Source organism: Camelus ferus, chromosome 1, assembly GCF_009834535.1.
Source record: "Camelus ferus isolate YT-003-E chromosome 1, BCGSAC_Cfer_1.0, whole genome shotgun sequence".
NCBI lineage: Eukaryota > Metazoa > Chordata > Mammalia > Artiodactyla > Camelidae > Camelus > Camelus ferus.
In genome coordinates, this window is record NC_045696.1 from 10,517,417 (window position 1) to 10,545,397 (window position 27,981).

Below are 27,981 nucleotides of genomic sequence, written 5' to 3' on the forward strand. Positions count from 1 at the left end.
GCGGGGCGGGGCGACACGAGCCCCCGCCCCTGCCTCGGGCCCCGCCCCTGTGCTCCGGGCAGGAGAGGCCACGGTCAAAGGCTTGGCGGGGAGCAAGGAGATGCAGAAGTGAAAGGGGACTTTCCTCCCCGGTGAGTGGAAAACACCGATAGTAAAACAGGTTGCAAAACTGTAGGCACAGTGTCCCATTACACTAAATGCTTGCTTTGAAAGGAGCCCGCAAGTTAAATAAATACACTACCATGCCAACCTAGAGGTTATATTTGGGTGGTAGACTTATGGGTGATGGTGGTTTTTCTTTACACCATTCAGTATTCACCAAGTTTTTTCCAGTGAACTGGCACATCCTCCATAATCCCCTCTCCCTGCAAATAAATTGATTTTAAAGCACTCCATTAGCAAATCCCACTTGAGAGGGTCTTTACCGTAACCTCCCCCCAGCCCACTGGGGATAAACAACACAAAACCAAGTCATTTATTTGGCAATAATTTGTTTCTGTCACAAGACTGGTGAGAAAGGCTCAATTTCCTCTTTTTAAACTTGTGCAGTAGTGACATCAGAAAGCTCAGAACAGGGTGAAATACTGGGTGACGTTAAGACACTGCCTGATACCTGTCCCAGGGAGGCAGAACGTGCCTTTGGCCCCCACAGGCCGTTGCACAGAGTTAGCGGGAGTTTTGTGCAACCTGGAGATGCCAGCAGAACCACACATCCGCTGGATATATATCCTCTCCAATACGAAACAACTCTGAAGACATTACCAAGTTTGTATGAAAAGGTATGTTTTATTTTTTACCAACCTCCATTATACAAAATTAAATCTTAAAAAATGACGCTGAGATTTTAGTCCCTCTCCTTAATGCAAATCTTTCTCTATAAGTCATCTGCCTGGCTCTAGAGTAATTTATGTGTGTGAGTCTGTCTTCCTCACTCAAACTGAAGAGGGCTGAACCAGGGGCTGAAAGTTGAATTCTCAAGAGCTTAGGAGACAGAATATCATCTGGGAGATGGCCAGGACGTGGCTGGGCCTTCCCTACTTCCAACTCAGAGCATGTGCTTCTGTTTCCTTGTGTGTGTCCTTCCTTTCTCTCCAGATGCACCCTCTGCCTCCCCCTCTTTCTTGCTCTTTCCTTGAGCCTGTGCTGACTGCTCCCACTATGAACCCTGCTGAGTGTCTGCCTTTTCTCTCCCCCACTCCACTCTGGCCCGATTTAGTAATTTCCCAGAACTCTTACGGGGCCCTGGACCACCCCATGAAAACCACAGGAAATCTTGCTCCTTACTCTGGGGGACAGGATGCAGAAACATTATAACTTCATGAGAGTAAAGGGGATGGGCAGGGCATTTTCCCTTCAAAGCCAATTGCTTTGAACTTGTAAACAGTGCACTGAATGATACCAGGATAGTGCGGTTCCCACCTCCCCTTCCCCTAACTGGGAATTTGCATAGATGATGTCACCAGGAAGAACAGTGACTCTGCAGTCTCCTACTCATTCCCTTGGAGAACAAGGGTTCTAGGAGGGAGAAGCTTGGAGGTAGCATTCGTCCAAGTTAATTAAATATTTCTGGATTCATTCATCTCATTATATAACCATCCCCAATGTCAACATCTGACTCGGAAGTGTCACTGTGATCAGAAGGAGCATCTTCAGGCCACAGGCACTCCGCGGAGGGGCTGGGGAAGGGCAGCTGTGTCCCTTCTCCGCGGGCCACCAGAAGGCTCGAGTCTGTTTCAGCGGGACCCTCTGGCATGACAGCCTCTTCTGGAAGAGATGATAACATTGGAGTGACTTCCGAGTTGTCATCATCCTCGTCGTCAAGGACCCTCACAAGCACTGAGTTCAAATCCACATTGAAGATAATTCTGTCCCCAGAGTCCTCAGTGGGGCTGCTGCCCTCCTCAGAAAGGGCATCCTGCAGCAGATCCCCACTGACCTCGTGGGCCCCACTTGTGCATTCTGACTGCCAGGGGCTGGGCCCTGGTGCCATGGCGGCCTCAGTGACAGCCTCAGGCTCGGGCAGGTCTGGCTCCTCGGTGGCCTGGTCACTGCAGTCCTCCAAGGTGGCCGAGGAGGTGGAGGTGGGCCCCAGGGGCCTGAGTCCATGCATGGTGTAACCACCTGCGCTTACTTGCGGGGCTGTTTCGTCATCGCTGTCACTTTCATCATAACTATAATCCCACACTTTCTTCTTTCGGTTGACATGAATGATCTCCACGGTAGCCACTTTTTCCAACGGAGGCAGCTCAGGAAAGACCCAGGCTGACAATTTATAAAAATCCTTAAAAAAAAAAAAAAAAGAGAGAGAGAGAGAGAGCCTGTCAATTCTGAGTGTTTTCGACATAATAAAACGTAATGAGGTTAATTAACTGCCCCGTGACGGGGAAGGTGGTGACAATGAGGATGGCATGAGTAACAGCTATTGTCACATAGTGTCTACTATTTGCAGGGCACTGCTCTTAGTCATCTACACGTTATAATTCATTCTACCCTCACAGCTGCTCTATGAAGTAGGCTTACGATTCTTATCCCCATTTGACAGATGAGAAAACGAGGCAGAGAGGTTAAGAAACCTGCCCGAGCTTCAGGAATACTAAGTGGTGGAGGCTGGGGTTGAAAATAGGCAGGCTGCCTGCAGCAGAGACGATGCTCCACTGCCTCCTACTGCTGTCCCCTCGCAGCCTCTTGCATGTCAGGGGACTCTCTCCATTTAGGCTTGATAGATTTTAACTCTTGATTGCCAAGACATTCTTCAGGGTGTCAGAGAACTGTGGGGGAGGAGAGATTCTAGGGATCCAATTCCACTGGGGTCCAAGACCCCTGGACTGGAAGACCTTAAAGATGCAGGTGACCCCTAAAGGGTCACAGATGAGAAGAGTAGGGAGACTGGACCTTGCTCTGTTCCAGCACCTCCAGGACACAGCAGTGCGAGGTGGGCTAAGGAGACTGGCCACAATGGGGTCATGGTGAGGAGGGTGGTCACGATTCCTCTCCCAGACCTGGAATCATCATGACACCGTCCTCCTCTCTATTCTGCTCAGGCTGCCCAATTTGACAAATCTACTCCTCCCCCACTCTCTCCAGACCCAGCCTTGAGGAGAATTGTTCTATTGGGTTGTTCATATTTTTACTTATTGATTCATAGGGGCTCTTTATATAATCTGGATGCTAATTGTTTGTTGATTATTTATGTTACATGTATTTTCCCACAGTCTGTGGTTTAACATTTTACTTTCTTTATGATGACATTCAGTGGAAAGAAATTCTCAATTTTAATGTAAGAAAATGTATAAATTTTCTTTCTTCATGGTTTTTGCTGAATCTTCTTTACCCTAAAGTAAGAATCTCCTATATTGCCTTCCAAAACTTAACAATTTTGCCTTTCACATTAAGTGGTTAATATGCCTGAAACTGATGTTTGTGTATTGTGTGAAGTAGGGATCCAATTTCATATCCCCCCTGTACAGATAACATTTATTGACCTGTCAATCCTTTTCCCACTTTTCAGACTTTAAGCTCCACAAGAGCATGTTTTTTTGTTTTATTCACATCTATATCCCCAGCACCTATGGCATGTGGACACACAGTAAATAGACAACACATGTTTATTGCTGAAAAAAGAAGAGGGAGAAGAAAGAGGAGAAAAAGGAAAGAAAGAAAAGAAAAGACAATGTTTAAAATTTTAAACATATATTCTTGATTAAATGTACATACACAAACATACTAGACCTAGGTCTTCTGTTTTACTATTCCTAGAATTTTTATTTAAACACAGAGTAACGCTTTTTAATGGAGAAATATTAGACAGACACAAGGTAACACCACCTCCTGTCATTACTTGAGCTTAACACACTAAGAGGTACAAATATAATTGGTATATAATTTGGGTGCATTTTAAAGACTGGAGGAACCCAGGGAGACCTAAGAGGAGGGTTAGTAATGAGTTTAGGTAATTCAGGAGAAGATTATCTAGGAGGGGATGGGTGTGGTGCTAGGGACCTTTATCTCTCAAGGCTGCATGAGAAATAGGAGTTGGAGTGGGGTTTACACAAGTCCTCAGGGCCAAAGCAACACATGACAGATAAGAGTTGCAGCAAAGGCTGAGAGTAAGCCTGCAACTGAACACTGCAAAGATAAAAGTTACACTGATAGAGAAAAAACAACCACTCTTGCAAGACAGAGATCACAGGGTGGATGAAATCCCAACACAGGTCCATCTATATACCTCATGATGCCAGCCAGGTTCAACCTGTAAATAAACAGGTTTACCACTTGTAAATAAAAACTTCAAAATCACCCCCTCTCCTGTCCTGGCCAACCCTCCTTCCACAACCCAACCTGAACAAATAAGAACAACAAGAAAAAGAAGAGAACACTTTTATCACCCATGGAGGGATATTTATTTGTGGCTGTTAAAAAATTAGAAGAGTAAGGTGAGTGAGTTCAAACATAGAAAAATAAGATATTTCTGAATGAGAAATTATAAAACTAATGTACAAGGAAAGCGATGGAACAGAGAAAAGGAAATGATGGGTAAAAGTGAGTCAAAACACGTAAGGTTTTAGAAACAGGTCACATCAATACCTAGACTCGGCTGAGTGTTAGAGGCTCTGTCTGAGCAGGAAGAGCGTGTCTTAGGAAACACCGGGACAGCACCAAGATGAACAAAGTGGCAGGTTTCACTAGTAATTAACACGAATCAGAGTGACTGAGGGGGACTGTTACAATACGACAAATGAACGAAAGGAGTAAAGATGATTAATCACTGTCAGCAGAGCTCTGCAGAAGTGTGGACACTTCTGTATTGACGTGATAAATTACACACGTTTCATCTAAGATAAATCCACTTTGTGTATATATCCCACTGAAGTAATCCAAACTAAAAAGATAATCTGTATAAAAATGTTCATTGCATTATTCAAAATGGCCAGAGAAAGAAAATAAAATAAAAGAAAAGACAAGACAAGAAGTGAAAAAGAAATCATTCCAAAGGCCAAACAGCTGGGGAAATGATTAAGGGAAAAATGATACATTAATAACAATGGAACATTATGTGATTATTAAAAATCATATGTGGACAAAAGAAAGTATAAAATGCAAAATATAGCTTATAGGGATGGAAAAGAACCACCCAGAGTGATAAACCACCTTGTTCTTTTGAGAAAATGGAATTTTCTTCTGTGAAAATATTTAAGCATATAATAAAATTTCTTAAGTTAAACCGAAAAATTAGGAATTAAAAAAAAAGAAAAACGACATACCAAAACTTTGGGGAAGTCGTTTCTTAAGCATATATAACCAATCCGTTTCAGTATCATTATGGTGCTTATGAAGACAGCAACTATTAAAAACAGAGTAATTATTCCTCCTATTGTGGCAGATTCTGACGACTCTGTTGATGAAAAATTAAATGGCTTTATTTCAAAATAAATTCAAGGAACAATCGCAGCTGGGAACAAAGGCACATTGATCTATCGGAGGTGGAGGGGTTTATCAAGGGAGCAAAAGTTGGAAAAACTATTGTTAAATACAAAGGAATGGAAAGTAATCCAAGTATACTTTTTAAAAAATGGATACAAATGACAGATTCAGTTTTTAAAAGTGAAAATTTTTTTTCCGGTTGATAATTATGCTCTATGACTGCACCATCCAATATGGTAGCCATTAGCCACATAAGACCATTTAAATGTGAATTACAAAACAAAACAAAACTGTTTCTGAGTCACAAGAGCCACATCTCAAATGCCCAATAGCCACAAGTTAGCATGCACCGCAGACAGGCAGGAAGGGGAGTTTGCCTGAAGAAAACAACCAGGTCACTTGGAAGCTGGACTTTGGCCATGCCAGGACCCAAAATCAGGGCTCTGCAAAACTTGCTTTGTCCTATTATGAGTTCTCCTTTAGTTTTGTGTCAAAATTACTTCTGGAAGATTTCAATTTTCTCAATAAAAATAGCTTTTTTTCCATAAATCTGACTGGACTGAGAAGAAATCAATAGTTACATAAGTAAGGCGCTCTTAAATTTCCAGGAAGAATTTTATTAATATTAATCCTATAACCACAGCCTCAGGCAACATAGCTACAGAAGAGAAAAAATGTGAAGATGGGTCACATATTTTAAAAGTCTTTCAGAAGGTTAAAGAATGAATAGAAAGAAACTTCAGTGAAATCTTAGATGGCAGAAGACTCATGAACCCTCTCTCATTTCCAACCACAATGAAGGAAGGAGTGTCTTATCAATGGCAGCTCTAGAATCAGATTTAGCCATGTAGGCGCACCTTTATAGTACAAAATTCCTACACGTATAGCATCTACATTCCTGAAAAGGATTCTGTGAGCCAAAGTGACTTCCTAGGAGGAGCAATGATGTAATGGGATTCTGACCCAAGAGGCCCCTCCTCCTCTCCTGCGCCAGTGAGTCACTTGAACTAGAATTTAGGTTTTAGGCTTGGCTTCTAGGGAATGTAAACAAAATGCCATCCTATTTAAGAGACCCACCACCCTCTCCCTTTTACCTACCCCCTCACCCCCACCTCTCCCCCACTTCCTGCTTAATTTTTCTCCAAAGCACGTATCATCACTTAATACACTGCATATTTTACATATATATTTTACTTGTTAAATCTTGTTTTTTTGTCTCCCTATTGCAATGTCAGCTCCATAAGGTCAGGAATTTTTATCTATTTTGTTCACGATGTATCTAGTATCTAGATACGATCTAGAAGAGAATCTGACACAGAGTTGGCTCCACTAAATATGTGTCAAATGGAATTAACACAGCATTCCCTCAGGACCTTGCTGAAAAAAAGCCAACCAATTAATTTAAAGTTTGACAAAGGGGAAGTCATTTCTCCAGATCTCTGGACTAAATACCCCTCATACCAGTACTGCTTTAAGATACCAGTGTTCACTGCTGAGTCTGAGTAAGTTAACTCTGGTCCCAAATCATCCTTCAAGAATCACCCCACCATCCAAACCTACTTGGTCCCTGAATTTGGGCTAGTTGAGAGTAGTTCACATGGTGAGCTGGGACAGTGAAAGGGGCTACATTATCTGAAACTACTTGGTTCTTGAAGTTTCAGACGAGAATCGGGACATGAAATATTTTATCCAAATCAATGAGGCATACCTGTGCTTTAACTGTCTTGGGTAATGATAAAAGAATGGAGGCTGACAGTATGCAAATGAAATGTTCACACCCAGGAAACATGCAGTGCTGCGACAGCATGCTGTTGTATGGCCGTTTCTCAGCGAGTGAAACAGAAAAGTCAGGAGAGAAACTGAATCATCACAGAGCAAGTACATCAACTTCTAAACAAGCTGCGCTTTTGTTCAGGCTTGCATTCCCTTTTCAAGTGAGGACTGAGTTTCAGCAAACCATCGTCTGTCATGTCACATTACTAATCTGAGTTTTTATTGTTGTGATATTGTGATTTCTAGCAAGAAATACATATTTGGTCTTTGTTCCCAATTCTGAAACCCTTAGAATTTAATTTCCTGAGTGATAAGGGCCAAGAAACTGAAAGGAGCATTTTTTTGTTATTTATAACAAGCTCTTTTCAAACTCACTTGAGTTTATGTTAATGAGGTGACTTTTGGAAAGCCCCAGAGGATGGGGGTTGGTTGCCAGGGGAATCAACTCTGTGATTTAGAGGGTTGGAACTTTCAGCTCCACCCCTTGATCTCTGGGGAGGAGAAAGGGACTGGAGGTTGCAGTAATCACCAATGGCCAAGGATTTAATCAGTCATGTCTACATAATGAAGCCTCCATAAAAATCCTAAATGATGGGGTTGGGAAAGCTTCTGAGTTGGTGAACACATGGAGGTGCTGGGAGGGTGGCGTGTCCAGAGAGGGCATGGAAGTCCAAGCCCCTTCCCCATATCTTGCCCTATGGATCCCTTTCTTTTGGCTGTTTCTGAGTTGTAACCTTTTATAATAAACCAGGAATCTAGTAAACTGTTTTCCTCGAGTTCTGTGAGCCATTCTAACAAATTATCAAGGCCAAGAAGGGGACTGTGGGAATCTCAGATTTAGCGTAGGTTGGTCAGAATCCATGTGACAACTTGAACCTGTGACTGGCCTTTGAAGGGGAGGGGGCAGTCTTGTGGGACTGAGCCCTTAACCTGTGGGATCCGATGCTATCGCCAGGCACATAGTTCAGAGTTGAACTAAATTGTAGGATACTGAGCTGATTGGAAGAATTGTTTGGTGTGGGAAAAAAACCTCCAAACATTTTAAGTAGAGAAGTATTCTGTGAGCAGAGGAGAAATAATTTCTCCATTCAACTGTTTTATAGTTTGTTCATAAGATCATGGTATCTTCACCATCATCATCAAATCTGACCTTTGTCCCTGGCTCTTGGCACAGAACTTCAAAAACCCTTGGGATCTCTTCAGTGATAGGAGCATCTTTTGGGGGACCATATCTGAGTTTACGTTAATGAGGTGAACTTCTGGACCTTCTGGTCCCAGCCTTGACCTCTAGAGAAGGGAGAGGGGCTGGAGATTCAATCAATCTCCGTTGGCCAATGATTTAATTAATCATGCCTATGCAATGAAACCCAACAAAAACTCTGGCAGCCAGGCTTGGGGAGCTTCCGGTCAGTGAACATATCGAAGTATGGGGAGTGTGGTGTATGCCAGCTCAGTGAGGACAGAAGCTCCTGCACTCGGAAATTTCCAGACTATGTATCTCTTCATTGAGCTGTTCGTCTCCTTTACAACAAAATGGTAATGGTAAGTATAGCATTTTCCTGAGTTCTATGAGTTGTCCTAGCAAATTATTAGTGACTTCCCCAAGAAAATAATCAGCAATGGATGTTCCTAAGTCCGATTAATTGTTCTCACTGCAAACTATTCCAAGGAAGACGGTTCAGGGAGCACACCGTTTACTATTCTGACGCTGTGGCAGCAGAAGGACTTTCAGCCTTCATCAGTGACTGTCTCATCCATCCTGGCAAGTTTCTCTCTCTTCTATGAGCTATAGTCAACCTTCCCTGGAGCCAGGACACATCCATGAACCTCATCTCATCCATCATTCCACCCTTTGATACCTCTGCACGCAGTTGCTCCCAGCAACCCAGTCTCCTCCAGCACTGGGCTCGAAGAATGGCCAAACTAAGGGCACCCAGAACCAGACTTGATCCTAACACCCTGAAATAAAAGCGTCTCCATTCAGGAGGATTTCTGACCTTATAAAGGAAGATACCTGATCATCCCCATGGTAAGGCATCATAAAAGTGAATCCACCACATGGTAGAGACGGACCAACAGAAAACATCTCTGTGCTATGCCTTTGTTGGAAGAAATACCTTTAGTGCTCCACAACTTTCGGATTCTTTTCTCTAAATATATTTCCCCTCAGGGTAAAAGTAAAATATGAATTTTTCGAAAATTGTCATACCTGATTCCTGTCCAGGTTGAAGAAGGGTACATTTTAAGGGAGATCTATTAATTTTTTCCGGATCTTTAGGCTCAAAATAAACAGATACACAGTAGTTTATGTTTGGGATTAACTTGTTGATGACATAATTGAAATTTTCAGTAATGTTTCCATTTACTTCAGGTTTATACTGTAAAAATAAGCAAAAAATCAGTAGGACTTTAGAGTGAGAATTTCATCTAGAGGCAGGCCCTAAGACAGTCTTCGGGGATTTGTCTTCAGATCTTACACAGAGTTAGAAATATCATAGGCTTGGCAAGAAAAAGTATTTATGAGTCACCCAGGTAAGCAATTTATCACAAAACTACATGTACCTGTACACACACACACACACACACATGTGCACAGATTTTTAAACCATGAAATCTAGTCTAGCAAATTCCTTTTACAAATGAGGAAGAAAAATCCCAGTGTGGAAAATCTCCATGGTGTCATTTTTAAAATAAGATAATCTTGCAAAAATAAGATAATAAGATTATCCTATTTCATTAACGATACATATTTATGCTTCAGAAAGTGCTTTTATTAACTCATCTGATTATCAAAAGAGTCTGAAAAGTAGGCATTATTCCCACCCTCCAGATGAGGAATCTGCAGCCTGGAGTGGCCAAGGAAACTCCTGAAGGCCACACAGTGTGTCTGTGGCAGAACTGAGACTGAGGTCAAGTCCCCCGTCTTTCCCCTTAAGACATTCTGCCTCTCTCTCCCCACCCAGTTCTGCTCCATTTTGGGATTAAAGAGATTATATGAAGGTTCTTTCACCAAGAATAACTTTTGTATAATGTGTTGTAGTTTTCAAAGTACGTTCTTACCACTAGTTTTATAAATTGGGGTTTCCAGCAGTTCAAATATAGCCTTTCAGAATAATGTTTTTTGCAACTTTCTTTTCAAAAGGAGGAGGAATCATTTTTTAACCACCTCCTCCCCTCCAAACAAACTAAAAGAGGATGCAAACAAGCGATGAGGAAGAAAAGGGTCTGAAGCAGAAGCAGTGTCATGGTGAGAGGGCTCTTGCCTCAAAGGGAAAGAGTAAAATGGTAGCAGAGGGTCAGAGCATCTAGTTTCCCACACTTGGTGTGGTCATCGTGCGGCCTTAAGTCTGCAGTGTTTGCTTCCTGTTGAACCAGGTAAAGGGAAGCTCCCTCCCTCTGTGCCTTTGGACTCTGCCTCCCCAACCATGACTCAGGTATGGTTCTTCCTCTGAGCCAAGGAACCCCCTTCTCGTGCTCAGAAGATCCTGTCCACTCTCATCTCCTCCAGGACATTGCTCCAGCAACGCTCCCCACACCCCAAAGGAATATCCCCTCTGCAAACCAACATGCTGTCGTTTCTCCCGTCTTAAAAAGTCCCTCCCTTGACCCCACGTTCCCGTCCAGGGACCACAGCATCTCTTTCTTTCCCTTTATAGAAAAACTCCTTTCTCACTACTCAATTCGTAGTCCTCTTCTAACTTGTCCCATTTATAGCACATCTGATACTCTCCTGGAACTTTCTTCTCTCAGCAACCAGGACTTTACTCTCAGAGTTCTCCTCCTGCCATGCTGGTTAGTCTTGCTTCGTTTTGTGTGCTATTTCCTCCTCATTTGACAGATCTCCACATCTTGGAATCTTCCAGGGCTCTGCCCCTGGACAGCTCTTCTCTCTGCAGGGCCACTCCTGGGTGATCTCACCTGGTTTCAAAGCACTCAATACACACCCAAAAGCCGATGGCTCCACAGGACAATTCTCTAGGTGGGAGCTCTCCCCTAAACTCCAGACTCAGTACATCCACTCCTACTCACCATCTCCCCCTGGATAACTTACAGGTTCCTCAAACTGAACAGGCCCAAAGCTGAGCTACAGATATCTAGCCATCCAACTGCTCTGTCCATAATCCCCCCTATTTTAATTAATGGCAACTCCATCTACCCAGGTGCTCATGCTGAAAGGACTGGGGTTCTTCACTTGTCTCCTCCTTCACCACACTGCACATCCAATCTGTTCCACTTGCAAAATATATGCAGAATTTGACCACTTCTCACTACTGCTAAGTGGTCCAAGCCACCACCATCTGTCACCTGGACTATACCAATAGCCTCTTTTCTTTCCCCTCTTGCTTGAATTTAAAGACTAATTTTCTTTAATGAAGAAGATGCTTATTAACTGTAGTTTTCCTCTCACAGTGTTTTCAATATCTTAATAAGCATAGGTCTCTTATTTTAGAAATAATAATCTAAAACAGAGAGTTAGCAGCTTCATGGGCTGAGTACAGATTAGATGCGACGGGGCTATGGATAGTTAATGAAACTTGATAGTGTCTCCGAGATACACAAGCTTTTATTTTTTTCTGTTATTTTTGCTCTCTTTTCCTAATCAACTATTTAGGGTGTTGATTATAATCCAGGTGCATATTAAAGGAAAAGTTATACTAATGATAGAATTTGCTCTTTCTATGAAGTAGTTACCATCCTGACAGTCTCTTAAATGGTCTCCCAACTTCTACTTTTAGTCCCTATGGTTTATTCTTAACCCACCAGCCAGGATGTCCTGTTAAGTCCTTGGGTCCTCCAGTGGCTTCTATCACACCCTGAAGACTTGGATCCACAAAGCCCTACAAAATCTGGCCCTATTACCTCCCTGACCTTACCTCCTTCTATTCTTCATTCCAGCCCTCTGCCGTTTCTCAAACCCCCTGGGCCCACTCCAGCCTCAGGACCTTTGGCTTCTGGCCTATGCCCTGTGTCTGAAATGCATGCCCTTGCTTCTGATACCTTGTGGGCCGGTCTCAGTTGCAAGGGTTTTATAATCAGCCAAGGGCTATGCAGACACAAGCTGCCGCTACAGCAGGGCCCAGTTGTGAGCACAGTTTGTCTGTTTTCACGCCAGCATTCTGAGGGATCGAGAGAACACATAATTGAAGATTTGGATCTGTCTGATCCCAGGATCATCTTTGAGTTTAGCGATACTCAATTAGGTCCTTCGGGAAAATCAGGAGGGGACAGAATCACTGGAAAGAGCCACTTCCCTTACATGTATGAGGGCTGGAGTGGTAGAGACATGCTCTTTATGAGTAGCTCAGCTAAACCAACCCCTTCCGAAGAAGATCTTGCCCTGGCGTGCTGGAATCTGGCTGTTCCCCCTGTCTACACCGCACACACCACGCATTTCCACAATGGATGAACCACAGAGACTTCTTTCCTGAAGTCAAGCCACAATGAAGCCCAGACCCTTCTGTTTCAATTCTTCAAATCATTACAGATGTCTTTTATTTTTTTTAAAGAGTGCTAAATGTATTCCCTGCCAACTCAGAACTGTTTTGACCACTTACCTTCTTAACAATCCCCCCTGACTGTTCTTCGATGACGTGTGCTAAGTAAAACTGTAATTCTTCTCCATCTAGTATCTTGGGAGCGACCGACTGAAATTTCACTTTCACATTAATGTGGTCCGTAAAATCGACAATCTCAAACTCTGGTGGGTCCAAAGACATTGCTTAGAAAACAAAACAAACCGCAGGGTCAGTCAATAATAGCATAACAGAAAAACTGCCATTATCGTGATACAAACATGCCTCTTTTCAGCTGTCTTCTTTTCAACTGCCTATGGCCCTCACTGAGGCATGGGTCATATATTTTTTTATTGGTGAAAAACTGAGAACAGTAAAAGTGAAGTGATGTGTCTAACATTAGCACAAGAAATGGAGGACAGATTTTGGAATGAAAGTTGGTACTTGCCCCAATTTTTAGGTGGTATTCTAAACACAAGAGTGAAATAACTTCTTTTCAAATAATAACAATAATACATACATACAGACAGGCAATTGTCCCTGAATGTGGTTAACCATCTTTTGTCTATGCTGTATGTGTATAAATATATATACACGTATATAAACTAAACTGAACTCACAGACACACATATCTAAACTAAAATTAAAATCATTCTTAATCACATAGTTTTGCCTGGTATGTTTTCACTTATTTCATAAACATATTAATGCATGTTTATCTACATCAAGAGATGGCAAACTATGACCTATGCGTTAGATTTTGCACAGCCTGCAAGTTCAGAATCGTTTTTTATATTTTAAAGGGTTGTAAATAAATGAAGAAGGCTATGTGACAGAGATTGTATAGGGCCCACAAAGTCTCAACATGCTTCTTCTCTGGCCCTTTAGAGAAAGTCACCCACCCTGATCTTCAGCATAATTTTTCACAGCTAATTCTATTCCACTAAGTGGTTGCACTATGATTTAGTTGATTCACTCTTTTGAACACTTAGATTGGCGCTAAGTTTTCTGAATAGAGTCTATATATCAATGAGTGTTCTTGGAACTCAATTTTTGCATCTGGATATAATTATTTCTCAAGGACAAATTACAGAGGATTCTGGATTAGAGCAGGCAAGTGTTAAGGTTTTCCATACATACTGCCACATACCCTTCAACCAGGCTGTGCCAAAGTATACTCCCTGCGTTTCCACTAAATCTGGGTATTTACATATTTTTAAAATATTTACCATTTTGAGCCTTGAAAAATGCTATCTCATTATTACTTTAATATACATTCCTTAACTGTCTGAATACCACGTTCCATAAGTTGTGCTTTTCTTTCTTTTCTATGTGGACACATGCGATCCCACGAATCCAGAGAATCTCCTAAGTATCGAGGTTTGCTACCGTGGGCTTCAGTTCTCATCACTTTGCTAAGTGCGCGTGTGTGAGTGCACGCCCACACAGCCTTTACCAGGAAGCTGAAGCTGAATCTTTCTCTTGGGAACAGGCTGCAGATCAGGACATTGAAGAAGTGATGGAGACTGGCTGAGAGCCACTGACAGCTGCTCTGGGGCTGTTGACACAAGTGCCAGAGGGAGCTGCCTCCAGTTGCAGGCAAAGAGAGAGAGGGCAGACCCACTCTTGGGATCCAGTCTTCTCTGAGTCTGGACCCCACGTGCACACACACTTGGGCGTTCACATGTACAAGAGCTATTGGGGTATGACCTGTGGGAGGGGCTGCAGTATTAAGGAACATATTGGACCAAAGAATTGTGACAGCTCAGACATAGGCCATCTGAACCCCGTTCCCCACCTCCTGTCTGCCTGTGAAACAAAGCACAACGTAGCAGCTGCTACAGCCCGAATGCCTGCCTTATACAGGCATTGAGTCATTGTCTGCAAAGTACAGGTTATCATTCCACTTTTTGGGTAAGAAAACAGAGGCTCAGAGAAGCAAAGTAATTACCCTGTGGTTACACAGCAAGGAAGCAGCAGGGCCAGGAGGCTCAGAGAAGCAAAGTAATTCCTCTGTGGTTACACAGCGAGGAGGCAGCAGGGCCAGGAGGTCTAGCCCTGTGTCTAAAACACCTCTGCAGAACTTCCTACTTCATGGCCAAGCAAATAAGGATGATCTTGGTGATGATAATGAAGGTAATAAACAGAGATCAACTCACTGTCAGTTTCCAGGAAGAAAGAGCCCATACAATTGACCAGCTGTGTGCCTCCTCTGAATCCCACCACTCTGGGGATGTATGTGTCCGTCACGTTTCCCCACACATCTGTTAGGTCACAAAAGGATCTCGTGATATTGGTACAGTCCTTGACGAGTGTCATATTTTGTGGTTTACTTTGAAAGGCAAAGAAATGGTAAAAGAAAATGTTAGTATTTATGTGATGAGAATCTACTGACTGCAGGCCCCGCCTCCTCATTCCTTTTGGGCTCTGCTCCAGTGTCCCGGGTGTTAAGTCGTCTGCCTGAACCACCTTTCAAATGGAGCACCTTACCCTGCCCCCCGGCCCTCCAACCCCTCTCTCTGGAACCCTCTTTCCTGTGTTTCTCTTCATACCATTTCCCACTACCTGCCCCATTCTCTCTTTGGTTATTGATGCCTCCACCTACTTTCAGAATCTCTGCTCCAAGAGAGTGGGGATTTTGGTTCATGGTTGGAACCCTGGCATGTAGTAGTAGGTGCTCAGTAAATATTTGGTGCAGGAATGAATGAGCAAACATTGGGCATTCACAGCAGAGGTCCCAGTCTCCCTGCCCCTAGGGAACAATCATGAATGCCCTCCCTGAGATCCTCCCAACCTCTGGCCGAGGACCATATGGTCCAGTCCTAAGCCCGTGCTATGTAGGGACAGCACAGGTACTGCTCTCTTGAGCTTCAGAAAGGTAAGTCTAGGTGATACATATGACTGCCTAATGCAGGGAGAAACCTAAGACGTAAGCAGGAATCCCTAAGTAGGAGGATTAGCACAGACGGACTGAGCGCCGCACCCAAGGGTCACAGCTGGTTAGTGACCAAGCCAGACCTTGGACCTGCTCCTGTCCTAGTCTGTGCCAGGCAGCTTTCTTATCTGTTGTATCCCTCCCTGAGTAAAGAAAAGCGAACACAAACCATCAATACGGTCATCAGACCTCTGGACCCCTGTCCTCAGAAAACACAGCACTTTTAAACAGCCAGACTTACTGAATGAGAGAAATAAATTGTGAGCAACAGGCACAATAATTATTTTGCTTTTGAGGATTTAACCTGTAGAAATTGGCTTTGGTTAAAAACATAAGCCTTGTCAAAAATAGCTTTGGGTTGTTACAAGTATTCAGTGTCATTAAAAATGGAAGGGTCTTTTGTCATTGGACTTTTAAAGCTCTGAATAAAAAACCGAGATTGAGGGGTAGGGATGGGGGAGTGCAGAGAGAGAGAGAAGCTCTCTCACAAGCAAGATCACCTCTTTCCCACTCTGCACACAATAGAAAGATAATATATTTGGCAAGAGAAAAATGAAATAGCCAACCAACCTTATGATGGTGTACCATAACGTATAGTGAGTTGGTACAACTGAATGGTTTCTTACTTCCCACGATAAGACTGACCGGAAATTTTGTAATGTCATCTTTAAAGTGCAGTATTCATTTGAAAAATCTAAAGGCAACAGGAGAGAAAAAAAGAAAAGAAAAAGATTGAAATCTGGAACCCAGTGTTCTATCTTAGCCACAGCCCAAACTGTGCCTTGGGATCTGGAACCCCAAACTTCCAGCAGAGAAGCCCTCCCATGAGCGCTGGGGTTTGGGAAACACAGAAGGAAATGGTTTTACTGGACACAAGAAATGAACTAATATGAGTGAGAAATGGCAACATATTGTCATGGGGGGCAAGCTCAGGAAACAGGGACTCAGCACTGTGTAAACAGAATCTGGGCACATGCAATCATCACTGACTCTCAGAGGCTCTTTGGATCAAAATAATCAATGTCATCCTGGGCCATTCCATTCTCTCAACCCAACTCTCCACACCTCCTGCCGGCCTCCTGCAGCAGCCCAGCCTACTTGAGCTTTCCCTCCCTTGATTCCCCACCACAGAGGGGAGGGGGGGGGATGTGTGTGCCCAGATTGGCCCTTGAGAAGCATCCCACCCCCAGACTGTGCTGAAGCAGGTGCTATTAATAGACCCATTCTACAGACTGTGAAGTTGAGAAGTTGGGTTATGCAATGTTAGACAGCTCGGAAGTGGCAGCCAGCCAAGGAGACTTTACGGCTATGCCTGTCAAATCCTGCCTTATATGGTTAAAGTTTCAAAGATCATCTAAATTTCCTGTCATGAGGGCCTGGGCCTTTGGTTCCAGGTTGCCAAGTTGTCACCCCACTCCCCGGCGCCCCCGCCAAAGTGCCCATCGCCAGGCTGGGTACATAGTTAATGTATAAGTGACGTTTTGTGGGAGGCTTTATATGCAGGCAAGAAATTTAATTTAAAAAATGTGTTTTCCCTTATCTGGTACCAGGAAGAATGCAAATTAAAGGGAAATTATCTCTGGATTTTTCGTTTGGCACAGTCTGTGTCTCCCTCTATTAGTGAGAGTATTAAGAGTTGAATATTCTTTAAAGGGGTTGGTAAATGATCTCTAGTGTTTATTTCTGATGATAGTTTTGTGAGACAAATGTGAAAACCAGAATCGGCTAAATTTTGACTCCTTTTATAGAGAATTTGAGAAAAAAAGATTCACACAAAATGGGCAAAAATAGATCTGGGATCAGAAATCAAATTTCTCACATTTTTGACTTCTAAGTGGTTGAATGGTCACACTGACACTCTGGTCCTAATACAAACTTTTGTCAAGCCGAGAAAGTCTCTTACCGTGTAAAATATATGAAATACCAAACACGAGGCTGAAGTGCGCTAGGAAGAAGAAAAACATGTTAGAAAAGCAGTAACAATTCCTCCAGGCTCAATTTATGATTGCTGCTCTGAGCTGGGCGTTCTTTACACACACATGTATTAATATCGGATTGAGACTCTCGTGCTCAAGGAGAAAGCTCAAGGAAATTGTTCTCAGAGAGCTGCTGGCATCAGCAGCACATGGTCCAAGGATGTTTCGACCTGAGCAGATCCAAAGTAAGATCTGTTCAGGAGCTGACACTAGTCACGAGGGTTGGCTGGTTGAGGGGGTATCCTGAGACGCAGCCACCCGTCTGGAACAGTTCTCAGAATATGAATAAGCATGTTGCTCATTAATAAATTTCCAAGATATTCACCAAGGATGGTGGAGGAGGAAAGTTGTTGGTGATGGGAATTGGGGATTTTCCTTTGTTTCCTGGATGTCACCATAACTATGGGGGTGGGAGGGGTGGTCACTGGCATTTTTAGTAAGTAGAGACCAAGGCTGTTATACATTCTCCAGTGCGTGGGCAGTCCTTGGGGAAGAAGAGACCGACTCACGGACCCCTTACTGATAAACTATGGAACAAATGACACAGTGACACAGGGGAGAAAAAATCAATAATAAATGAAGGGTGGAAACCAAAGTTCAGTAATGACTTCTCAGTTTTGTGACGTGGTAGGAGATAAGGGGTTTGGCCTCTTTGCAAATATAGGAGTAGTGGGAGGGTATAACTCAGCACTAGAGCGCATGCTCAGCTGTACAAGGTCCTGGGGTCAATCCCCAGAATCGCCACTAAAAATAAATATACAAATAAATAACATAGAATAAATGAATAAATAAACCTAATGACCTCTCCCCTCCCCAAATATAGGAGTAGAGTGATAAATTCCATGCCGGATTGGAATGACGGTATAAAGAGAAATTACTCTTCAAATTACGATGAGGATATCCCGCACTGTTTTTGAGCCTTAAGTCATTTTTATTTATTTGTTTTCCTAAAATAACAGTAGGGAAAACCCATAGTGAATCTAAATCATTAACACAGCACTCCTACCTGTGTTCCATTTGGCTTTTGACATTGGGCAGCAGATACTGGGTTCTCCAGGCAGTGAAATCAATTTGCTACATCCCAACAGGGCCCCTGGCCACCAAGCTGTTTTCACTGATAAGAAGTAATACTCACCTACGGGATACAAATTGAGTGGCCCAATTGCTGAGACATTCTGGCTCAAAACCATCTTTGTTATTTTATGTATCTTTACTTTCACATCTGAAAAGAAATCAGTATTAGGTGATCAAAATTCTAAAGCGTCTAATTAAATTGCAAAGGTAAGGGGCAAAGACAAGACAATGAAAGACTAGCAGGAAATTTCTGGTTCCAGGTTCCCTCTGCCCTTCTGGGAGCTGGACCATTTACCCCATTTACATGAGCAGCCTTATTCTCAGCTCTGGGACCCATTCCTTACCTAGTCAGGGAGAAATTTTAAATTTAACTTTTGAACAGGCAACATAGTCATTTGGCTCCAAAATTTTAAACATTCCAAAAAGTAAGTAGTGAAGGGTCTTGCTTCTTTTCAGAAAACTATTTTTGTCTTTTGTGAGTCCTTCAGAATATCTTCATGCATAAGCAAAAATGTATATATATATCATTACTTTTTTTTTCTTCTTTTACACAGAGACAGCATATACATTCCCTGTCCAATTCCTTCTTTTTCCACTTAAAAATGTATCTGGGAGATCTTTCTGCATCAGCACCAAAGAGAATTTCCTGTTTTTATAAAAATAGCTGCATAGTCTACTCTATGGAAACACCATGGTTTGTACCAGTCCCTGTGGTGGAGTTCTGAGTTGCTTCCAACAGTTTCTGCAGTGGATTATCTTGGAAATACATCATTCTGCACATGTCAAGTGTGAGAAAGCTTCCCAGAAGCAGGATTGGTGGGCTAAAGGGTGTATCAGTCAAGGTCCCAGCAGGAAACAGCACATTCAAGTTAGGATGATTTGGGGAAGATTTTAATCAAGGGACTATTTACAAACATGTCAACAGGATGCAGGCGAACCATAAGGAAGAGTATAGTATCTGAAACTAACAACAGCTGGAGCCGTTATCACCCTGGGCTAGAGGTGCAGAGAGAAGATGCCAATACTGGAATTTGGAAGAAGAGAATCCTGGATAAGGAGCTATGATGTAAGCCAGGTACCACCAACCCAAGGTGACTGTGCAGGGAGTGGGCGGAAGGGTAAATATCCCTCACTGTCTTCCCTCCCTTCTCTTCTTGGGTCTCTCTATTGGCTGATCCCAACCAGTCACAGGCTGTCCCCATACAAGACAGGATCCCAGGGCACAATAAAGGGTAGGGAAGGCGGACGCTGAGTCTGCAGGGGCAGACAGAAGAGACCTAGCACAAAGGGGCTACGCATGTGTAATTTTGATAGAAATGGCTACACTCTTGCCCTTGTGGCTGTACCAATTTACACAGTCACCTGTGATGTGTGGGAATTTCTGCTCCCCATGTGGGAAAGTTTATGGGGAATAATAATGATAATGACAACCTTCAGAGGTTATCATCAAGCTCTTGGATTTTTAAAAACCAAATTCATAAATGCAAAATTGTCTTCAGACTAACATTAATTTTGCCTTTTTCTTATTCTAAGTAAGATTGAGCATGTTTTCATATTCTTACTGAGCTATTTCCTTTCTTGTTAACTGTCCGTTTGTACCTTTGCCCATTTTTCTACTGAGCAGTTGCATTTTTTTTTTTTTCATATTGGTTTGAAGGAGCTTTTTAAGTATGAGGGAAGCTGGCCCTTCGTTTGTGATATGAGTCACATCTGTTTTTTTTTCCTTGCCGTTGTCACTTGTCCTTTGACTTGCCTGTGCTGTTTCTTTGTTTTTTGTTTTTACCACACAGAAGCTTCTGAGTTTTATGTTTTCAGACTTCAAGTTGTTTTCTTTCTTAGCGTCTGCATCTCAGGTGGCAGTTAGAAAGTCTTTCTCACTCCAAGTGAGAAGAGAATTCTTCAAACATTTTAAGGAGCCCATAGTTGGTCTTATTCCTTCTCTCTTTCAGGGTTTGTGTCTCTATCCAATCAACTGGGCCTTACAGATTCTGGGTGTTCTTCTGTCCCCCAAAACTGAGGCAGCATCAAGCCCCAAGTCAAAATGATAAATGACCACAAAGTAGCAGATTTGAATTCAAGCTAAAAGCAGATTAAAAAGCCCTCCTGACTATCATGCTATCAGGTCCCACCCAGGGTATTTCTAGAGAAATCCAAAAGATTCCAAGTCAGAATTGCCATCTACCACCCATGAGATATCCAGGCACCTCAACTTATCCCATAATATTGTTCCCCTTTAGAACATCCACAGAGTTGTCGTTGTCATATGTGATGTCATCTCCTGTCATCACTCCTCGGCAGAGGGCCTGCATGGTTGTGGACTTTCTAGAGGTGGGCGTACCAAGATTGCAGAATGCCACCTTGGGTGTGACTCCCTTATACCTGATTATCTGCCCGTGGCCTCTGGGCCTTGTTTTTTTTCTAATGATGATACATCTTTGCCTTTGTTTTGCAGCTGCAGAGCCCTCTCATCCTTCAGCAGCTCAGAAATACAGACACACAACTACACAACTAGAAGTCCCGCTCTCCTGCTCTGGAACAACGGATGCCTCCTCTTCTTCTTTGTTCCCGGTGACTCAGACTCTACTTCTAACCACATGTCTGGTACTAGGTTCCTGGTACTGGAAAATCTAATTTCCCACTTTGGCATCCTGCCTGGAATTATTAATGAAGCTCTTTTAAACTCTTTCTGACTCTAAACAGATCAGACTTCCTGAAGCGTAGCTCTTGCTACCCTCATCTCTGTAGCAGGCAGAAGGGTCCCATGCTTGGTTTGCTGCTCTCCGGTGGTCCTCTTGAACTTCTTAATCATTTTTTTTTTAAACTTGTGCGTTGTTAGTGAAGTCTGATGGGACAATGGAACACACTGGGGCTTGGAGCATCAGTTTACACTTGGGTCTTGCTCCCCACTCCCCTGAAGGATGGGGTCCCAGGCCCTGCCTGGCCTCACTCTACACTGACTGCTGATGCTCTTTTCATGGGGACACCAGCTGGGTCACATCATGGGAGAGGCCCATACTGCACTGATGCCCTCCTGGTAGGTGTGCAGGGAGGGTGGGCCAGGCAGAGTGGAAGCTGTCCCTGGCCTGCCTCCCTGAGAGGGCGGCTAGCTGGTCCGATGGGGCTAAGTGTCTAGGTCAACCTTGATCCAGGTACACAGCATGGCCAGTTGCAGAGGTTTAAAGACCCATGGACATCACCAGCATGCTGTGGGTTGGGATGGTAGGTCCTTGGAGAGGGGAGAGTTAGGGTTTGACTGTCCGAGAGCCCATCCCAGGCTAGTGTGATGGGTGGCTAGCAGGAGATGGTTCCCAGCATCCTTCAGGCATAAGTGCATTCGTGACCAGAGTTGCCAGGGCAGAGGGGCCTGGGCACCTGTGGGGAGCAGCACTGCCCTGTGCATGAGGGAGTGCTCCTTGGGCTGGCTGGGTGCTGGGGCTGCAGTTAGAAACTCTCACTCCAAGGTGAGAAAGGAATTCTTCAAACATTTTAAGGAGCCTCCTCTTCCTCCTTGCTCTCTCTTCCTCCTTCCTCTCTCTTCCTCCTTCCTCCTTGCTATTTCCTGAGTCTCTCTTCCTCCTTGCTACTTTCCTGAGTCTGACCTGAGTTTGTTGCTTCTGGCTACTTAGAGGAAGGCTCCCAAGATGTGCTATGAAATGCCAATTGTGTAATTCTGTGATTCCTCGTCTGGATTAAATTGCTCTTATATTTGCACTTAGATCTGGCTTTGTACAATATAAGGTCAGATGGTAAAATTCGTGCTAGTAATTAAAAAAAAATTTTTTTTTTTTTTTGCTTAGAATGACGTTAAACAGCAAAAAAAAAAAAAAAAAAAAAAAAAAAAAAAAAAAGATTGAGAGAGACCATGGAAAAGGTTTTTCTTGTCTTCATAGTTTAGTACCTTCAGTGGTACTCTTTCCTGCTTTTTAAACAGATGGGCCTTGCATTTTAATCGTGTTCTGAGTCCTGCAAATTCTGCTGCCAGCCCAGCCTGTAGCTCACAGTTGCCTCATAAGGCACCAAGGCCTTAGGTTGAATTCAAAGCTGCCATCAGCCTTTCTAGTTTTCCCTGCAGTTACTGTCCTGCACCAGTGCTGAGCTCATGCCCATCCCTCCCTGGAAGCAATCCTTGCCACTGACACCCAAACAAACCCTACCGATTTTCAAGGCCCAGCTCAAATGGATACTGCCCGGGCAAAGTGATTCTTTAAATTCCAAGTCCAGGCAGACAGACAGAGAGACAGACAGACAACCCTCACAAAACTCACTGCCTCCCACTCTCCTGGTAGAGAGCAGAATTGTGTCTTTTCTTCTATCCAGTATAACCTGCTGCCTGCCATATCTTCACTAGTCAATGAGTGAATGGATTTAGAAGGACAAATACAATTACATATTTTTTTTTCTGGAAATTCAAAAAGATACCCAAAAAAAAGCACCAAGAAGAAACAGTCATCTTTATTTTTTACCGCCAAGCATCAACCATTGTTAACATCTTGGCATCTTTGTTTCTAATTTATTTTCCAAATATCTTTCTCATTTCGGTAAAAATTGTTATACCTGCTTATTGAAAAAAATTAAAAATCATGTATAAAAGGAAAAATCCCAGCATCCAGATATTTCTATCATTAATCTTAGGTGAACACAATTCCAGAGAACTTTCTATGCATAGACACACACAGTGTTTCTGTCTAAATTAACTCTACTTGGGAAAGAAACTGAAGCAAAGGCTGAAGAAATTGACATTTAAATTATTTTTTCTCCTTAAGAAAGAATAATTCCCTAAAACATCCCTCTAAAGTTAAAAAAAAAAGATTATGAAAGACATCAGGAGGTCGGAGCATAATATGTTCACAGCACTTTAACTGTTAAACTATATTTATTGATCGATGTTTTCAAGATGAGAACTATAGGATGTACTCACATTTCCTTCCATCTTCCTCCCCTACTTCCTTATTTTTTTCCTTATTGTGCTTTGGGTGTCTAGATTGATATAATAATCACATTTTATTCTATCTACAATTTCCAAAGATGCTTTGTATTAATTCTACATTTAAACAAATACTCATCAACAGTCCTTTTCATCAAGAGTATCAACACCAGAGTTCTTTCTCTTGACTCCTCTCTTAATTTGCTATTTGCTGGATTTTGTCATCCAAGCAGTTTTTTCCCATAAGGGCTCACAGGTGCTGAATTCCTTTTTTTCTTTCCTATTTGAGAAGGTCCACCTGTTGACTTTCAACTTGAATGACATTGTAACTGGATGAGATACCCTCTTAGGAAAAAGTTTCTTTCCCTTAGAACTTTTCGCACAGAACCAGTCTTCTGGCATTTAGCAGAGCACTGGAAAAGTCTGAGGCTAGCTAGTCTGAGGCTAGCTAGAATCCTTCACTGATTCTTTTTTAGATTCCTAAATAATCCTTTTCCTCTGAATTTAAATTGTGTAAGTTATCTTGGTGCTGAGTACTCTCATATGAAAATTTCCTGGAAAATGGCGTGCTTTTTTGGCTTACAGACCATTTTTTCTTCATTTCAGTAAAATGTCTTTCACCCTATTTTTATTTGCATTCTCTGTCCTGTTTGTTGGTTTCACTACATCAGGGAACCCTAATTATCCTAATACTTGACTGTGCTTGGTCTGTCTTCCACACTGGCCTCTTTATAAATGACTTCATCTTGGTCTCTTTCATCTGCATTTGTTGGGCTTCTTCATTAAGGAAGCCTTTCCTCTGTTAAAATATTTTTATTTTCAGCATCTATTTTGTTCTTTTCTCTCATCTCTTCTGTAATTGTTTCAGTGATCTTCCATGCATTCCCATAAGTCTGCAATCTCCCTTTTAATCTCAATTCAAATTTTTTCTCACCTTTGAGTTTATTTTATTGAATTTATATTTTCATCAAGTTGTTGTAGGATGTAAAGCTATTGTAAGGGATTTCCTCCCATCCCAAGAGTCATATTTTCTTTTTAGTAAGACTTCTGCAAGCTATGTCGTTCTTTCCTTTCTTTTCTTTTCTTTTTTTCCACACCATTTCTGTTCACCTTGCTTGTACTCTGACGGCTTTGTCACCTGCTAGTGTGCTACAGTGGAGTGAAATCTTGACTTCCTTTTAATAAATGTATCTGATTCCAGTTTGTTCTGTAAGGACTAGGCAGTTTCTCTAGCCCAAAGCACTGTGCTGGGACGAGGGAGCTCAGTCAAGGAAGTGCAGTCTGCCAGAAGACCCAGGCTCTGCTTCCTCCTGGAGGATTCTGTTAAATGTCCTGCAGGCAGAGTCACTGCCTCTGGTGGGGCCCTGAGGTAGGATCAGCCACTGGGCCTTTGTGTGGATCCTCTGATTCTGGTCCTGGCTTTTCGTGCTCCCATTTGGCCCATCTCACTCCCCTCTGACCAGCAGGAAGAGCCTACCACTCCTTAGTCCAAAAAGGAAACAGCTAAGTAATGCTAAGACTCAGTTTTCTATTTATTAGGGAGCATTTTCAAGATTTTTATTGATTAACCAGTCTACTGTGGCTAATAATTGTCAATTTGTTTTTAGTGCTATTCTATCAGGAAACTCTGATACCATGGGGAGAAAATATATCTTACTGGCATTTGGATACTGGCCAACCACTTGAGCACTTGGTTTGCTACTTATCTCTCTGTCTTGTATTTCCTGAAGATCACCAATTTCTCCTATCCCTCTTTCCTTTGGCTAAAATGGAGAATTAACAAGGTAACTGTCATGCTTCCGCTGGCATCTGTGCCCTTCCTGTTCATGAGCTTTCCTTTGCCATATGGTTTTGATGTCTTCTGGTATTACAGCCTCCCAAAATGTGAGACAAATATGACTGGGTTATTCAATGTAAGCAAAAATAAAAATTTGAAATCTACGATTACCTTCACAGATTTTTATTGATTCACCAGTACAGTTCCCGGAGGTCAGGCACACTCAAATTTTATACATATTTTCTAAAACCCCAGAATTAAAACAACAACAACGTTTAAGAACAACTCTCCACGTACCAGTTTGTAAAAGCCTGGCTTGTGGGGAAACTGAATGGACTCATTTTCCTGTGGGTTCCCAAGAACACTTGCAGCGGCTCTGAACTATTCCCCATCCTACATCTTTCTCTCTTCCCCGCTTTTGTTTTCTCTTTTCTCCACTTCTCATCACCCTAACTTACTTCAGCCCAACTGCTCCACTAGCGAACTATTTTCCTTTCTTCTTCCTGAATTGCATACCACCAGTTTCATCCTCTGAAGGAGTGAAAAATCCTCGGGGAAGAGTACTGACAAGCCCTGCTCTGAGATTCTATTGCACAGATTGTAAAACATGCACTTCTTTCTGACATCTGAACATCTCTGCAATAGGGTGCTTTGCACAGTGGCATGACACACCTTAACTGACAGTGGTTTTTCTTACTTGGTAACATGAAGTTTAAAAAGTGTGTCATTCTCAACAGCATCTTAATTTTGGACAGGCAAAGAATATATATGCCACTGACTCCTCTACAGTCTGAAGGTTTATAAAGGTAACAGGGAGATAAGTCCAATATGGCTCTCTGTGCAAAGTGGCGGGGATGGCATACACATTTTAATAAAAGTTTCACTTGTAAGACAATACCTCTGGGGTTAGGATTCTTCTAATTTTTTTTGAAAGATAAATTACCATTTGTCAAATTTCAAGAACCAAATCTCAGGCAGATTTTCTTTAAATTTTAAATAAATACATGAGAAACTTTAGAAAAAAATATGGGTAAGACTAAAAGAGCCATGCAGATTTCTGATGATCCAAAGTTGAAAAACAACTTGTGAACTAGAGAACTTAAAAGTCCAAGTCATTTCCTGCTGACAAACAGGTCAAACATCACTGATGCCCGTATCACTAGGAAATGTTTTCTTTAGAGCAAATTTTGGTGTGGTCTTGCTCCCACCCTTTTCCTCTTCAAGCCACAAGAGCAGGAGGAGGGGTACTTTGAAACCTTGCCCAAGTGTGGGACAGGTGGTGGGCTGTAGGTCTCGGCCACCAGGGTCAGTTAGTGTGACACCTGGAGGAGGGGAGACGGACTCCAGGCCTCAGTCTACACCTCTCACCTCCTTCCATTCAGCTTCTAAGGGCTTTTTGCCTAACAAAAGCGAGGAAATCAAACAAATATAAAAAGAAAAAGAAAGAGAGTTTATCTAGAGTTTATGAAACCCATCGCTAGCCACAAAAGAAGGCTGATGGATTCAACTCGTAATTGGGTTTAACTAGTTGCTTTGGTCCAGGCTGAAACGCTAGCGTCGACTCGCACCCAGTTCCTCGTTCCCTCCCGACCCTGGAGCCGGGTCCACTCCTCTGTCTCCGCGACGCTGTCCCATCGCCCTGTCCTCCAGCTTCCAAGCGATGCATCTGGAAGGACGCAGACAGTCCAGCCCGGCTGCCCCTCCGTGACCCGCTCCCGCGCGAGAACAAAGGATGGCTAACTGCAAGTGTTCTCTTAGAGGGAGGGCGGAAGACCTGGAACCGGAGACCCGAGCCAGTAAACCAGTTTTGCAAGGCGTTGTGGCCCGTGAGGAATCTGGCTTTTGAACTTCACAAGGGCTCTCATCTGGCAGCGGCCACTGCCCGGGTGTCCCAGGCACCCCTGGTGGGGCGTGAGGGGGCTGCAGGGCTGGGTGCTATGAAGAGAGCTCCCATGAGTGGCGATGAACGGAGGACGCCGAGCCGGCCGACGGCAGCGCGGCCTCGGGGGACAGCCAGCCGATGCCCTCCAAGGACCCCCAGGCTGCGGGGGCGGGGGAAGGGCGGCCCCCGGGGAGGAGGACGGCGGCGCGCGAACCGAAGCCCCGCGGCCGGCCGGGAGCGCAGGCGGCACCGGGAGGAGCTCCCAGGGGAGGGACCAGAGCCTGTAAGGCGATTCCGGGAAGCGGCTGCAGAGAGGCGACGTTCCTTCGGTCCCCTCCCCCGCCCCCGCCCCCCGCGCTGTCCCGCGTTACCTTGGCAGTCTGACCTCGCCGCGGCCCCCGGGGTCCTGGCCTCGGGCCCACCCGCCCCAGCCGGGCTCGGCCGCAGCCCCTCCGCACCCAGACTCGGTGCTCCCGACCGGGATGCGCGCTGCTGGCGGCCTCTTTGGCAGTGGCGGCCGGCGCGGGGCAAAGGCGAGCAGAGCGGCTGGTGGTGGCCGGCTCCCTCCGCTCCGAGGGCGCCCCGGATCGATCCTCGGGGTCGCCTCCGGGAGGGGTGGGGGAGGTCTTTCCCGCGAGTGCGCGCGCGGAGCCGGCCTCCGGCAGCTGCGGGAAGGCGCCGGACCGGGCGGGGGCGGGCAGGGGGC

At 43.7% G+C, this 27,981-nt stretch overlaps 1 protein-coding gene across 1 annotated transcript; it reads right to left on the minus strand.

Annotated features, from left to right (window-relative positions):
- Positions 1 to 766: 766 nt before the first annotated feature.
- On the minus strand, positions 767 to 27,981 carry IFNAR2 (interferon alpha and beta receptor subunit 2). Its single transcript, XM_032474477.1, has 9 exons — positions 27,647 to 27,981; positions 18,754 to 18,840; positions 17,546 to 17,587; positions 16,213 to 16,336; positions 14,867 to 15,039; positions 12,750 to 12,913; positions 9,404 to 9,572; positions 5,262 to 5,392; positions 767 to 2,281 (listed from the first exon to the last, which is right to left on the minus strand). The coding sequence occupies exons 2-9, from the start codon at positions 18,806 to 18,808 to the stop codon at positions 1,577 to 1,579; spliced, it is 1,563 nt and encodes a 520-aa protein (XP_032330368.1). The 5' UTR covers positions 18,809 to 18,840; positions 27,647 to 27,981; the 3' UTR covers positions 767 to 1,576.